The following is a 16382-nucleotide window of genomic DNA, read 5'->3' on the forward strand; positions in this document are numbered from 1 at the left end:
GTAGGTATTACTGTCCCCAACTTTATGATTAAACTAAAAATTAAGCACTTTGCAGCTAGAGGTTGAAGTGAAGTTTGAACTCACGTTCATATGACTCCAATATTCTTCCCATATCATGCTGCCTCTCTTTAGAAAATCATTTTCTTTCAGAGGTTGGGTAGGAAAGGGGGGAAATGTGACCTTTTGATGGTACTCATGGTTAAAGAAACTCTAATTTTCTCACCTGTCGGAAGAAAAGTCAAATACTCTAAGAAATAGCAGTAACTGGAAACTGTTTTCAGACTCTCAAATCAAGGATGACATGATAATACAGAATAGTATTATTTTGAAGAAAACAAGCAACCATAATGCTGATGTATACAAATCACAAAGCCAATACACACTCCTTTAACTTGGAGGGGTTCAACACCTCTTAGGAGCATAATTACACCCCTCTTTACTGCATTCTCACCAAATGAGCTAGGCAGACATTAAAAATGGGGAAAAAAGAGACATCGTGCAGGAATTCTTAGCCATCTTTTAGACTTTTCACAGCATTTATGTTATCTTAGTCAAATCTCTGGACATCTTCACGTTGCCAAAACTCATTTATTAAATATTTACGTGGTTCTTACGTGTTAGGCAGCACTGGGCTAGCCACCAGGTGTACAGAGGTTAAAAAAAAATGGATCCACTGCAGGCCAGTCTACATTTTAGTTCAGGTTCTCACTAGGACACGTAGTGAGCGTGTTGTCGTGAACAGATGGCACGTGGGCTTCGGAACTGGGTTATAAACTTGCCTCTCCACTTACTGTTATGACCTTGGCATTTGATTTTTGAGAGACTCGATTTCCCCATTTGTAACATAAGCGGCTTCAAACAGCTGGTATTATCATCTAGCTTCAGATGTACACACCATGGGAAGATGGGGCTAAGAAAATGTTACTTTATGACATCGAGGAGAAAGGGTTTCTCGCGCGTCTTCTTCTCCTTTGGTACCTGGCGTTCGTCGATCCCTATTTTACACCCTGTTCGCCGAGGAAGTGGAACAGGTTTTCACTGCGGCTCGGCTGTCTGGGTGTGCCTGGGAAGGCGGCACAAAGACCGAGGCAAGGTCCCCACCTACAGCAGGACTAGGAGCGCTGGAGGGAGTCCGGGAAGGGCCCTGCGGCCGGGCGCTCGCATTCGGATGTTCTTTGTTTGGGCCAATATTGAGCGAGCTCGCAACGAAAAGCCCAGAGTCACGGAGCTGTAGAAATGTCCTGCCATATCCTAGCGTCCCCACGCCCCCCGCCCCACCCACCGGGAGCGTGAGTGAATGCGCAAATAAGGGCGTTCGGGCGGCTGTGGGAAAGAGGGAGGGGAAGGCAGCAGTGGAGGAGGGACGGGGCGGTGGCCGCGCTCAGGCGGCAGCTGACCGAGGCCCCAGCGCGCAGCCTTAACGCCGGCGCGCCGGGCCGAGGAGGTCGGGGCGAGCTGCTGGACGGGCGGGGGCCGATGGGGGGCAGCAGACCACAGCCGTGCGCTCGGCTCGCCCCGGGGCCAACTCTTGTGCCGAGGCGCACCCCCCACCTTCCGGCTCTTTTGGTTTCGACCTGCCGGCTGGGCGGGGCCGCGGGACGCCATTCCCACAATGCTCTGGGGCGTGCCGCCGCCGTCGCCGCCGCCTCCGCTGCCGCTAGTGGAAGAAGATGGCGGAAGGCGGAGCGGCGGATCTGGACATCCAGAGGTCTGACATCGCGACTCTGCTCAAAACCTCGCTCCGGAAAGGGGACACCTGGTGAGGGAAAGGGGCTGAGGTGGCCGCGGTTGCCCGAGGCTGGTGGGGAGCTGGGCGGGAAGTGCGGGCTGGTGTCTTTCGCTGGTGACAGGTGCGGGCAGGTCCGGCGGCGGCCGCCCTGGGCAGCAGGATTTGGGCCACTCCCGAAATGTGGGGGCAAAGATTGGACCCGAGGTGAAGACCAGGGTTGGTGGCTTGTCGGGTCATGCTGAGAGAGTGGCGGGAGCGGCGGCGGCGGCTCGTGCAGGTCTCCCCGTCCTCCTTCCTCCCGGAGTGCCGCTCCCACCCCAGGCCTTCCCGAACGATGGGTCCCAGCCGCTCGGCGCGAGCCCCTCACTGTTTGACAGGTCCCGGGGCCGCGGCTGGGCACGGTCTCACCGCCTCGACTCCTCCAGTCATTTCCTTTCCCGGCATCGTCGGTATCCAACTTCCCTATTATGCGGATTCTTGTGTTCTTCCGGGAGGCAGGCTGCAGGGTGTTTGCTGTTCGTACTACACAGGTGGCGTGTGTCAGGGCGCCACTTAAGAGAAGGAAACCTTAGTTTCCAGTTTCTTGTCAGGAGGGAGAGGAGTAGGGAACCTTGGGCTTCTGAGCGATACCACGTGGTCTTGTGCTCTAGTGGAGGCTTGAGGGAAACCGGCAGCGTTTTTCCTAGAAGTGCAGTCCTTGCCTCCTTTTGGAAGGATAACGTAGGCCTGCAGAAAGTAGATAAGTCCACTTGAGGCTTAAGTCACTTGCTAATATTCAAACTTATAAAATACCAAAGGATATACTTAAAATAAGGAGGTATGTGGAGATTTTAATACCTGTCGGCCATATCAAGTGGTATCCAGACTAACTTCACTGTGTGAATATGTAACCTAAAGAGTAGGTGCTCTGCCTATTAGGAAAGATAATGTGCCTCTTTACTGTATAATAAAGATCGTTTTCATTTCCCATCGTCACCATAGCAGGGCTATATAATTTAAAGAGTGTGTTTTCCTGTATTCCAGTATGGCTTGGGGAAGGAGCATAAGATTGAGCCCTGAGTTAGGTCACCGTTCCAGCGCTTAACTTGCAGTATGACTGAGGAAAGTTAAATCATTGCACCTTAGTGTCTTCATCTATGAAATGGACAGTAATAATTTCATTATAGGGCTTTTATCTTGATTCAATGAAATATTCTAAAAGATTTTCTATTTATGAGATAACGTTAGATTTTAGTTACTTCTTATCACCGCCATTTACTTACTTGAAAGATAATTTTCAAGTAAGCTAGTAGCTGGCAGACTTGGGCCTTGAATTTAAGCACTTTGATCGAAGTCTTGGTACTTTATTCCTACTTTGTTAGGCTATGTACTATGTTTGTATGGTAAAAATCCTCTAAGGGTGTAAACATATACTTGTTGCATTACAGCAAAAAATATGATTTAATAATCGTTACTGTTCACATTGGAGTGTTCCTAAGTTGTTTACTACTGTGGGGAAATTGGACATTTCCTACGACACTTAGGTTTACGACACTTTTGTTTATGTTGGCCTGTGGGTTGTTAAAGAGGAAATCAACCTTTGCTTCCTATTGTTTGTTAAAGAACACTTACAAATTCCTAATTCGTCTAGCCTATTACCACCCCATGAAAAGATAAATTATGAATTTCTGTAAAATAGAAATCTATAACTTAAAATCTGGATATTCCTTCTCTTTATTGTTATGTTTTTGGTGTACTGAGTAATAATTGTTGTTGACATTACAGGATGATAGGAGCTGTTTGTGTATTGTGAGCATTAAACTTTTTAAAGTTTATTATTTTTCAAATGAAAGAATTTTTGCTTTTTGACAGAGTTACTGCGGATCATTTTAAAGATCTATTTTAAAGAGTATACAGGAAGTGCATAAATTTGAGTCATTTCAGTGCTTTCATTTTAAAGAAAAGGAAACTGAGACTCAGATATTTAGGAACAGCAGAATGTGCGTATTCTTACCCTTGCATTTGTTTCCCCTGCTGTTTAAAGGGGGGAAAAAAGCAGGAACAAGATGGTACTGGGGAGTTGCAGATACCAGTTTGGTTTATATGTGAGCCAGTTTACTTGCAATTAGGTGAAACCAGTCAAAAATGGAAATAGTCTAGAGTAGAAGTTTGATTCAGAGTTTTAAGGAAAATAATTTGGTAAGTACAAATTTGATAATGTCTTCATCAGTACAGAACTGGTAAAGGTATTTAATAATTTAGTTGTTGGGTTTATGTTTTTTGAAACTCATTAAAAAGTTATTTATCTTTTTAATATCTTTTAAAGAAATCTTTGGATTAGTCATTTCTGGGTATTTGGGCAAATCCTGTCTGTTATTTTATAGCTGAAATGGGCCATATGCAAATGGAACGTTGTCTTGGTGTGTGTGTGTGTATGTATATATATATGTATAAACATCTTGGAAGACTGATTGGACTATTTAAAAAATTGGTTAGGTTAACCTTAAGTTTATTCTTAGAACTTTAATATTGATGTTTAACATTATAGTCAAATGCCTTAAAAATGAATAAATTTCATTAATTAGGTTGTGAGTACTTTGCAAATAAGGGCTATATCATAGTGCTCTGGTAACTAATTCTAACATCTAGGCAAGGTAAAAATTTGATTCAGTGCGAATAGTAGTTTCTGTTTATTTGTAAATAGTGAATGATTTTTATCTGCAAACTGACTTTCTAGAGATTCAAGTTACAAAAGTCTAAGATGAGGAGGAACAAACTTTATGATATGCTTGGTACTAGACTTTATAGTGACAGAAAAATCAAAATTGATGCAAGAGAGTTATACCTCTTAAAGGTGAGGTGTGAAAGTAACGCTGGTCTCCGTTAGAAGGAGTAGAGCAGTACTCTCAGGATGCTGTTTCTTGATCTGTATTTCAACTCCAAGGAGAGATTCAGAAAACCATGAACAACATTGTTAGTATTTAGGAACTGTAGAAAAGAATAAAGGAAATGGAATTGTTTAGTTTAGGATGAATGAACGATAACTTAATCTTCAGGTAACATGGTGGTTTCTCTTGATGAAACAAAAGGAAAATTCATTTAAAGTGCATTATATGTGAGTATATTAGGGATAGAGGAACCTATTTAAGGGGATGATAGTTAAATGAATTACAAAGACAAGTTGTGGGTTGTGGAATACTCTCTTTGGAGATTTCTTTTAAAATAGACCTCTTGTGAGTGAATAAACAGTTAACTACAAATCCTCTAAATTACTGCTTTATTTCCATATTTTTATTAAACGTTATTCATCTAGCAGTCATTTTCACTAATTTTTATGTGCGAGTACATTCAGTGGTAACACATAGCTAACTTTACAACCTAAATTTTGTGTGTCATTTTTATATAAACCCTAATAACTTTAGTAGGGTTAAGGCAGCTTTGGAGAGTAACTTTTATTTGTATTTAGAGTCATTTAAAATCTGTGTGATAAGGAATAGTCCGTAAGATCAATGAGGTTTTTAGACATTGATTTCAGTTTTAAAGCTTCCTTCCATTCCTACTGTTTTATTTAGAAATCTTTGAGGCTTTATTTTACATGGCCTCTTATGTTTGTGCAACTTTGATTCTTGCTAACAGAAGATAACCTTATAATCACAAATCAGTTAATAATGTAAAGGGACACTGTTAATCAATGTGAACTCCAAATTGTTTAGTATATGTTTGCTAAAGAAATTTTTACATTACTATGACTGTTAAGATTAATTTTAGTTGTGCCAGAGTGTTAACCACTAAAATAGGATATATGTTACATCATTTGCAGGAAATGAAACCAGAAAGCAAAACTGTTTCTTAATGTTGGTAAATTGGTGAAAATAAGGACAGAAATAGTGACATTAAAGCATATTTTTCATATTTTAGTTGCTTAAAATCTAGAAAAGCAGTTTTTCTTTATTTAAGCCTCTCTATAAGTTTTTAAATAACTTCTAAGTTGTTAGTAAATCCAAGATTAATGTACCGTATTTGGCCAAGAAGATCCAGAGCTTTAGTCAGTGATTTCATTTGTCTATTTAGTGACATTCAGGCTTAATTTTTTCCTACATCATCCCATTTTCCCATTAACGCATACAAGGTATTAAATAAATGGTCTTTTTACAAAATAGTTTTGTGACAGTTATTGATCTTGCTTGCACATAAGTATAATAAGAAAAAGTTACTTTGTCAGACCATGACCTGTTATATTACGTTTAAAAACACTATGTGCTGGGTACTATTTTAAGTACTTACATATGTTAACTTATTTACTCAACACCGCTATTCTGGGGCGCTAGAATGTGAATGTATTGTAATTCACGTTTGACAGAATAGGAATCCTAGGCTCGGAGAAATGTTCCCACAGTGATGTATCTGGATTTGAACTCAAGTAGTCTGGGCTTTAATTCAGGCCCTAAAATCACTGCACTGCACTGTCTCTTATTTTAAAGATGCATTTTAAAATATAGTTCCACTTTAAAAAGAAGAAAGTGGACCTATTTTCCTCTTTAAATGGAGTCTATTTTATTTAGTGGCAGAATTCTACCATTTTATCCCACACTTGTCTCTTATGACTGTTCAATTTAGATGTGATAGAATATGTAGAAAATCTTAACATCTTGCTTCTGGAAATGAAAATGTGTTTAAAGATTAAGAGGTGATTAACTGAATATGTAGAATAAATGTTATTTTGATGCAAAAGTACATTTAAACAAAGGAAACTGGGATCATTTATTGTTGATTTTGGATTTTAATTGTTTTTCAGTAATCATAAGCTTTTATTAGAGGGCATATGGCTCCTTCTCATATGCTTTTACAGAAATAACACATCAAGCAGGTATTAAGAGCTTGTAGGATATTTTGGTTTAGTACTTTACCCTCATTTTAAAAGCATTGGTTTACAGTAAGCCACAAAGGCATAAGGCTTTTTGGGGGGGCTGTGAATCCATAGGAACACCTCAGCCCAGAAAATGCAAATATGAATGTTTGGTATTTTATGTTCCAAGTTTACCAACTGATTTTTTTAAGAAATAACTATTTTACGTTTTCAAAATCAAAGGCTATTTGAATTAAGACAGTGGAAGGGCCATAACCATAATGATACCTCTTTAACATCTTCCTGAACACCAGCAGTCCAAATAGCATCAGTGCTAAAAGAACAATCACTGTTGCCATCTGAGTCATCAGATATATCCATTTTATTATGTGTTTAGAGTGATGTTTCTTTTCCTCACTTTGAGAATCACTTCATTAATAAGCCGCAATTATTGATAAAAGTGAATTGAATCCCATCAAGTATATTGACAGGGAGATAAGGGGAAGGTTGAGAAGGACAAATGAAGATATTTATATGCATTATCAGATTAATAGATGCTCAAAATAAGGATCAAAGTTTGTATTTATGTTCCTTTCTTATAGATAAGGAATCTGAACTTAGAGAAATCAGTTGGTTTGCATGTGGTTTGCAGGCATAATACTACCACTAGTAAACACGTACTGAATGCTTACTCTGTGCCAGCCGTTATTCTAAATGCTTTATGCTTGTGCAGCTTTTAAAGTAAGTGCTCTTATTTACCTCATGTTTCAAATGTTTGCTAATTTCAGAGGTGGTCTAAATATCTGGTTTATAGTGATTTAAAATACTAGATGCTGTGAATATCTCCTTAGTATTAAAAATGTTTTTATGCTGTCACTACCGAAATGTAATTCAGGCAGTATTTCACTAAACCATTAAACTATTCCTCCTTAGTCCCCGTATAGAATTTTTCAACAATTTTTTTTTTCTTCTTCCCTGAGTAATGTCATTTCAGTTTGTGCCTTTTATTTTCATTTCCTCAGTAACCACTGTAATTCACACGCTGTATCTTATATTTATTCCCTGAAGTCATTTCTCCAGATTCTTTCTCCATCTATTCTTTGAACAAGGGAATGTGGTTCCTTTTAGTTTATCATGCAGTTTACACAGAAGTCACTGCTAAAGAAGCCTAGAATAAGACTGATAGTAAGTAACATCAATTTTGGATACAGATTAAAATGACATATCTGAGGGAACGATCAAGAATGGCTCCTCAAAAAGAAGGGAAGAAGCTCAGATTGTAATATAAGGCAGAAAACCTCTGTAGGATTAATCTGTATTTGGTTATGCTTAGAACACGTTTAGTGTTATGCCTTGAACACTTTGAGAACACAAAGGAGGGTAATGACTACTTTTGCTTCTCCATGAAGAGGAGAGCTAAGAATGCTGACTGTCCCTTCTGCTCTCCTCTCACCTTTGAGAACATCTGGATATTAGTGTGATAATTCCTTACTGTTGGGGACTATCTCTGAGGCCAGGCTATTCTAAGTTTTAGAGAGCCAGTTAAATCAAAACCTGGAGCATTAGAGACAAAATTAATTTCTTGAGTGAAAAGAGCATCGAGTTTCTTTAGTAAAAAACAAAAAGATTAAGAATGATAATGGTGAAATGATCATGGTAAAAGAGACCTGATAATTTGGGTTGCTTTATATTATTTAGCAATATGTTTTAACAGGTTGACAAAGTTTAATAGTTTAATCAAGAGATTTGTCTTTGATATAGGTGAAAAATTTATATTCATAAATGTGAATGGATTTCAGGCTGAAGAAATGTTTGATTCTCAGGAGAGGTGAGGCTAAGTAGACTGTGGTTATGATTGCAAAAGTACCACTCACCTACCATGTTAAGAGCTTTTTACAGGTACAGAAACTAAGGAACAGAGTTAAGGGTACCTGGTCATGTACTCAGTCAGTGGTAGATCAGAGTCTAATGTAGCCAGTCAACTCTAAAGCCTGCATTTTAAACTGTACTGCCTGCCTATGAATGATAGAGCCATATCCATATTATGGAAGCAGCATTTTGAGGGATGAATATTTGGAAGTATTAAAATCAAGAAGTCACACTTTTCCATCTTAGTAAAACACCATGTTCATCTCTTATCTGTATGAGGAAGCTGTAGAATTTTCTGGGTCTCTTTGGTTTAGCATTCTAGTCTTAGCAACCTCATTTCTAACTAATATAGCTCTGCTTTGATAGATGGTGGTTCCCATTTCCTGAAAATTATTTACTTATTCCTGCCTTATAGAATTTTACACATATTGTCCATATTATTTCAAATACATTTTACTCATTCCTGACTTTCACTTATTTCAAAACGTAGCTTGAAACCAATCTCTGTAGTGTCATCCCTAATAATCCCATCCAAATCTATGGCCCTTCCACTTAAAAAAGAAAAAGAAAGAACAGTTTTACTGTTATATGATTCACATTCTGTGGAGTTTGCCTACTTAATGTCTACAATTCAGTGGGTTTGGATGTATTCAGAGTTGTGCAAGCATCACCACAATCAATTTTGGAATATTTTCATCATCCCTAAAAGAAACTCCATAGCAGTCTCCCCCTGCCCTATTTGGCCCCTAATCCCCCTGTTCTCCAGGAAGCTACAAATCTACTTTCTGTTCTGTAGATTTGCCTGTTCTGGATAGCTCATATAAATTGAATCATATAATGTGTGTGATTTTTATGTCTGGCTTCATTCACTTGACATAATGTCTTTTAGGTTCATCCATGTTGTGGTATGCATCAATACTTATTTCTTTTTATTGCTGAATAATACTCCATTGTATAGATATGCCACATTGAATTTATCCCTTCCTCAGTTAATGAACATTTGAGTTGTTTGCACTTTTTGGCTGTTATGAATAATCCTGCTGTGAAGATTTGTTTCCAAGTCTTTGTGTGGACATAAGGTTTTCTTTCTCTTGGGTATATACCTAGGAATGCAATTGTTGGGCCTCTATGTTTAATTTTTTGAGGAACTGATACACTCTTTTCCAAAGCACCTGTGCCATTTTACATCGCCACCAGCAGTGTGTGAAGGTTCCAATTTCTCTGCATTATCGTCAGCACTTGTTATTGTCTCTCCTTTTGATTATAGCCATCTTAGTGAATATGAAGTGGTATCTCGTGGTTTTGATTTGCATTTCCTTAATAACTAATAATGGTAGATGTCTTTTCATATATGCTTATTGGCCATTTGTAAATCTTCTTTGGTGAAATATCTGGATTTGGTGAACCCGTTGAATGTTTTTAATTTGATTGTCTTTATATTATTGAGTTTTAAGAGTTCTTTATATATTCTAGATACAAATTTGTATCAGATAGATGATTTGCAAAATTTTCTCCCATCCTGTGAGTTTTCTTTTCATTTTCACAATCTCACTTGGCCTCTTTCCTGAATCTTTATTTGTCTCTTAGTTTAGGTGTAAAAAGAAGTCATAAAAATTAGTTCTTGCTAACTGATGAATTTAATGTACAGAACAGAAAATAGGTTGGAAATGTTTGAAATCTAAAAATTAAGATATAACAGAATGATTAACCAAGCCATTGATTTATTTGAAAGAACTTCATAGCTTTCTCTGGTGAAGTTTTACTGAATCAATGAAATTCTGAGTTTTAGTTTGTGGTACTTAAAAAAAATCAGTGAAATATCTGGCTTATAATGATTAAAGATAACTAGATACTATCACTGTCTCCTTCAGTATTAAAAATGGTTTTGTGTCATCACTACTCAAATATAATTTAAACAGTATTTCATTAAATGAGAGGATTAGTCAGAGTAAATTAACATTCAGAATTATTTATGCCATTAATTCTGTACAAGGTAGTTATATGTATTGTTCTGAGATTGTGTTATACGAATTGTTCTGAGATTGTGTGCTACATTGGATTAGGCTGAAATTTTTATGTATTTTCTTAGTTGTAAAAGAATGACTATCTTATGCCTACTTTGCAGAGAAAAAGGTAGGATTTTAAAAATACGAACTACATTATACTTATGTCAGTATTAGGCAGTTAAGCAGAAGTTACTTATGTGAAAGTTGTCAGCATAAACATGTACTAATCAAAAAAACAAAAACAAACACTGTGCATTCACCAGCTCTGTGGTTTCCTAAATACAGCTATTGGGATTTCCCCATTTCCCTGTACTGCTTTTAAACTTCTGTATATCTAGGGCTATCTCTGAATCATTTATTGATCCCTGTATATCCTTCTTAAATTTCCTTCTCTAAACAACTTCTGAAATTCTCCTATCTTTCCCACACTACCACCACAAAATTTTTCTTTTTAAAAATCTGGCCTTTTCAATTCCCCTAGTAGCTTTTCTGCATTTGAAGACTGTCTTAAAATTCACTCAGATTTATTTTGGGTCCTAAAATTGACCCAGCTTCTTTGGAGCCATTGAAAATTATTCTGTGCAGACCACAATACAAATTGTCTTTCTTGACACCTTCAGAATATTTAGCACCAAACAATTTAGACCTTTTCAAAGTATTCATACCATAACTTTCTGTAAGTTTTTGATTTATTAAACATTTCATTTGTATTTGATCCTCCCAACAATCCTGTGAGATATTCCCAGTGGTCTTCATAAATGTAAATCAGATCATATCTCTTTCCTGCTAAAAATCTTGGAGTGGCTTTCCATTACCTTTAGCTTAAAATCCTTGTTACTGTAAAGGCATTATATAGTCTGGCCCTGGTCTACCTCTCCAGTCTTTTCTAGCATTTCTCCTCCCCTTGTCATAAACTCCAACCTCATTTCATCAGTTCCTCCAATATACCAAACTCCCAGAGAGTTATTCTGGCCCTGGCACATGCTGTTCCCTCAGTCTTAGCTTTTTTTCCTTACTCTTCCTGAAATTACTCCTATTCATATATGCTAAAATGTTGCTTTTTCAAAGAGGTTTTCCTTTTGTCTAAATAGGGACCCCTTTCTATGCTTTCATAGCTTCCTGTACTTTTCCTTCACAACACTTGCCACGATATTTTACTATGTATCTTAATTACCTACTGTCTCTCTCCTCTACTGGACTCTGAATTATATGAATGTAGAGACCTTGGCTGTTCTGCTAACCACCTTGTCATATGGAATATCATGTACGTAGTAGATCTCCAATAAATATATATATGTATATTTTATTTTTGCTGAGGAAGATTAGTCCTGAGCTAACATCTGTACCAGTCTTCTTCTACTTTATATGTGGGTTGCTGCCACAGTGTAGCCGACGAGTGGTGTACGTCTGTGCCCAGGATCAAAACCCACGAACACGTGCTGCTGAAGTGGAGTGCACTGAACTTAACCACTAGGCCACAGGGCTGGACCCTCCAATAATTTTTTTTTTAAGATTTTTTTTTCTGTTTTAGTTTTCCTTCTCCCCAAAGCCCCCAGTACATAGATGTATATTTTAGTTGTGGGTCCTTCTAGTTGTGGCATGTGGGACACTGCCTCAGCATGGCTTGATAAGGGGTGCTAAGTCCGTGCCCGTGATCCAAACCAGTGAAACCCTGGGCTGCCGAAGCAGAGCACGTGAACTTAGCCACTTGGCGACGGGGCCAGCACCTCCAATAAGTATTTTTTGATAAATGAATTTCCGTTTCTTTTTTTTTTTAATTGCAGTAACATTGGATTATAACATTATATAGCTTTCAGATGTTCATCGTAATATATTTCAAATTCTGTCTAGATTACATCATGTTCACCACCCAAAAACTAATTATAGTCCATCACCACATATGAGAGCCTAATCACCCCCTTTTGCCCTCCCCCTCTGGTAGCCACCCATCCAATCACTGTTGCTATGTGTTTGTCGTTTTTATCTTCTGCTTATGAGTGAGATCATATGGTATTTGACTTTCTCCCTCTGACTTATTTCACTTAGCGTAATACCCTCAAGGTCCATCCATGTTGTCACAAATGACCAGATTTCATCATTCTTCTGGCTGAGCAGTATTCCATTATGTATATATACCATGTCTTCTTTATCCATTCGTCCCTTGATGGGCACCTAGGTTGCTTCCACGTCTTGGCTGTTGTGAATAATGCTGCAGTGAACATAGGGGTGCATGTCTGTTTATGCCTTTGTGTTCTCAAGTTCTTTGGATAAATACCCAGCAGTGGAATAGCTGGATCAAATGGTAGATCTATGCTTAATTTTCTGAGGATACTCAATACTGCTTTGCATAGTGGCTGCACCACTTTGCACTCCCACCAGCAGTGTACGAGGGTTCTCTTCTCTCCAACACTTGTTTCCTGTCTCGTTAATTATCACCATTCTGACCGGAGTGAGGTGATACCTCATTGTAGTTTTGATTTGCAATTCCCTGGTAGCTAATGATGTTGAGCATCTTTTCATATGCCTGTTGGCCATCTGTATATCTTCTTTGGAGAAATCTCTGTTCAGATCTTTTGCCCATTTTTAAATTGGGTTGTTGGTTTTTTTGTTGAGCTGTATGAGTTCTTTGTATATTTTGGATATTAATCTCTTATCTGATATATGGTTTGCAAATACCTTCTCCCAATTGTTAGGTTGTCTTTTCGTTTTGTTGATGGTTTCCTTTGCTGTGCAGAAGCTTTTTAGTTTGATGTAGTCCCATTTGTTTGTTTTTTCTTTTGTTTCCCTTGCCTGATCAGACATGGTACTTGAAAATATGCTGCTCAGACTGATGTCAAAGAGCATACTGCCTATGTTTTCTTCTTGAAGTTTCATGGTTTTGGGTCTTACATTCAAGTCTTTAGTCCATTTTGAGTTGATTTTTGTGCATGGTGTAAGGTAGTGGTCTACTTTCATTCTTTTGCACGTGGCTGTCCAGTTTTCCTAATACCATTTATTGAAGAGACTCTCCTGTCTCCGTTGTATGCTCTTGGCTCCCTTGTTGAATATTAGCTGTCCATAAATGTGTAGGTTTCTTTCTGGGCTCTCGATTCTGTTCCATTGATCTGTGTGTCTGTTTTTGTGCCAGTACCATGCTGTTTTGGTTACTATGCCTTTGTAGTATATTTTGAAATCAGGGAGTGTGATATCTCTAGCTTTGTTCTTTTTTCTCAGGAATCCTTTGGCTATTTGGGGTATTTTGTTTTTCCATATAAATTTTAGGATTCTTTGTTCCATTTCTGTGGAAAATGCTGTTGGAACTTTGATAGGGATTGCATTGAATCTATAGATCACTTTAGGAAGTATGGGCATTTTAACTATGTTAATTCTTCCAATCTAAGAGCATGGAATATCTTTCCATTTCTTTGTGTCTTCTTCGATTTCTGTCAATGTTTTATACTATTTGGTGTACAGATCTTTCACCTCTTTGATTAAGTTTATTCCTAGGTATTTTATTCTTTTTCTTGTAATTGTAAATGGGATTGTATTCTTAATGTCTGTTTCTGCTGCTTTGTTGTTAGTGTATAGGAACACAACCAATTTTTGTACGTGGATTTTGTATTCTGTTACTTGATTGTATTCATTTGTTATTTCTAAGAGGTTTTTAGTGGATTCTTTAGGGTTTTCTATATGTAAAATCATGTCATCTGCAAAGAGTAACCATTTCACTTCTTCTTTTCCAATATGGATCCCTTTTATTTCTTTTTCTTGCCTGATTGCTCTGGCTAGGACTTCCAATACTATGTTAAATAAAAGTAAAAGTGGGCATCTTTGTCTGATTCCTGTTCTTAGAAGGATAGATTTCAATCTTTCTCCATTGAGAATGATATTTGCTGTGGGTTTGTTATATATGGGCTTTATTATGTTGAGATATTTTCTCTCTGTACCCATTTTATTTAGAGTTTTTATCATAAGTGGACGCTGTCTCTTGTCAAATTCTTTCTCTGCATCTATTGAGATGATCATGTGATTTTTATTCTTCATTTTGTTAATGTAGTGTATCACATTGATAGTTTTGAGGATGTTGAACCATCCCTGCATCCCTGGAATGAAACCCACTTGATCATGATGTATGATCTTTTTAATGTATTGTTGTATTTGATTTACTAGTATTTTGTTGAGGATTTTTGCATCGATGTTCATCAGTGATATTGGCCTGTAATTTTGTTTTTTTGTGTTGTCCTTATCTGGTTTTGGTCTCAGGATAATGTTGGGTTCTTAGAATGAGTTAGGAAGCCTCCCCTCCTCTTCAATTTTCGGAAGAGTTTGAGAAGGATAGGTATTAAGTCTTCTTTGAATGTTTGGTAGAATTCACTAGAGAAGCCATCTGGTCCTGGACTTTTATTTTTTGGGAGGTTTTTGATTGCTGTTTCAATCTCCTTGCTGGTGATTGGTCTATTCAAATTCTCTACCTCTTCCTGGTTCAGTTTTGGAACGTTGTATGTTTCTAAGAATTTATCCGTTTCTGCTAGATTATCCGATTTGTTGGCGTATAGCTTTTCATAGTATTCTCTTATTTTGTATTTCTCGGGTGTCCATTGCAATTTCTCCTCTTTCATTTCTGATTTTATTTATTTGAGACTTCTCTTTTTTGCTTGGTGAGTCTCACTAAGAGTTTGTCAATTTTGTTTATCTTTTCAAAGATCCAGCTCTTTGTTTCATTAATTTTTTCTACTTTTTTTTAGCCTCCATTTCATTTATTTCTGTTCTCATTTTTATCATTTCCTTCCTTCTGCTGATTTTTGGCTTTGTTTGTTCTTTTTCCAGTGCCCTTAGATGTGCTGTTAGATTGTTTATTTGGGATTTTTCTTCTTTGTGGAGGTAGGCCTGAATTGCCATAAACTTCCCTCTTAGAACCGCTTTTGCTGTATCCCATAGATTTTGACATGTCATATTTTCATTTTCATTTGTCTCCAGGAATTTTTTTATTTCTCCATTGATTTCTTCATTGACAATCATTGTTCAGTAGCATTTTGTTTAATCACATTTTTGTGCCTTTTCTGGTTTTCTTTCTGTAGTTGATTTCTAGTTTCATACCTCTGTGGTCAGAAAATTTGATCTTGTTAAGTTTATTGAGACTTGTTTTGTGGCCTAATATGTGATCAGTCCTGGAGAATGTTCCATGTGTGTTTGAAAAGATTGTGTATTTTCTGGGTTTTCGATGGAATGTTCTATATATATTCACTAAGTCCATCTGGTCAAATGTGTTCTTTAAGGCCAGTGTTTCCTTATTGAGCTTCTGTTTGGATGATTTATCCTTTAGTGTAAGTGGAGTGTTAAAGTCTCCTACTATTATTGTGTTGCTGTCTATTTCTCCTTTTGTGTCTGTTAATGCTTTATATATTTAGGTGCTTCTATGTTGGGTGCATAGATATTTACAAGTGTTATATCTCCTTGTGGGATTGTTCCCTTTATCATTATGTAGTGCCCTTCTTTGTCTCTTGTTAGAATTTTTGTTTTAAAGTCTGTTTTGTCTGATATAAGTATTGCTACACCCGCTTTCTTTTCTTTGCCATTTGCATGGAATATCTTTTTCCATCCTGACAGTTTGTGAGCGTCTGAAGTGTGTCTCTTGTATGCAGCATATTTATGGGTCTTGGTTTTTTAGCCAATTAGCCACCCTGTGCCTTTTGATTGGAGCATTTAGTCCATTGACATTTAAAGTAACTATTGATGAATACGTATTTATTGCCATTTTGTTACTTTTTTTTCTGGGCGTTTTGGTAGTTCTTCTCTGTTCCTTTCTTTTTCTCTTGCTCTCTTTCTTTGTGTTTTGATGGCTTTCTTTAGTAATATGTTTGATTTCTTTTGTCTTACTTATTTGCTTATTTATTATAGGTTTCTGATTTGTGATTACCACGAGGATCCTATATAATATTTTGTGTATATAGCAGTCTGTATTGAGTTGATAGAC

The 16382-nt window shown here is 37.4% G+C and overlaps 1 protein-coding gene across 8 annotated transcripts in view; it reads left to right on the forward strand.

The window, feature by feature from the left end:
• Positions 1-574: 574 nt before the first annotated feature.
• The window catches only part of USP15 (ubiquitin specific peptidase 15), a 134553-nt gene continuing 118745 nt past the window's right edge, over positions 575-16382 (forward strand). For all 8 annotated transcript variants that reach the window (XR_011440159.1, XR_011440162.1, XR_011440160.1 and 5 more), the window contains exon 1: positions 575-1759. Coding sequence is in view for 3 of the 8 variants with exons in the window: in XM_023643918.2 (XP_023499686.1) it covers positions 1671-1759 (89 nt within the window). In the remaining 5 variants the exon portion in view is untranslated. The remainder of the gene's footprint in view (positions 1760-16382) is intronic.

Source organism: Equus caballus, chromosome 6 (genome assembly GCF_041296265.1).
Source record: "Equus caballus isolate H_3958 breed thoroughbred chromosome 6, TB-T2T, whole genome shotgun sequence".
In the NCBI taxonomy this organism is placed as follows: Eukaryota; Metazoa; Chordata; class Mammalia; order Perissodactyla; family Equidae; genus Equus; species Equus caballus.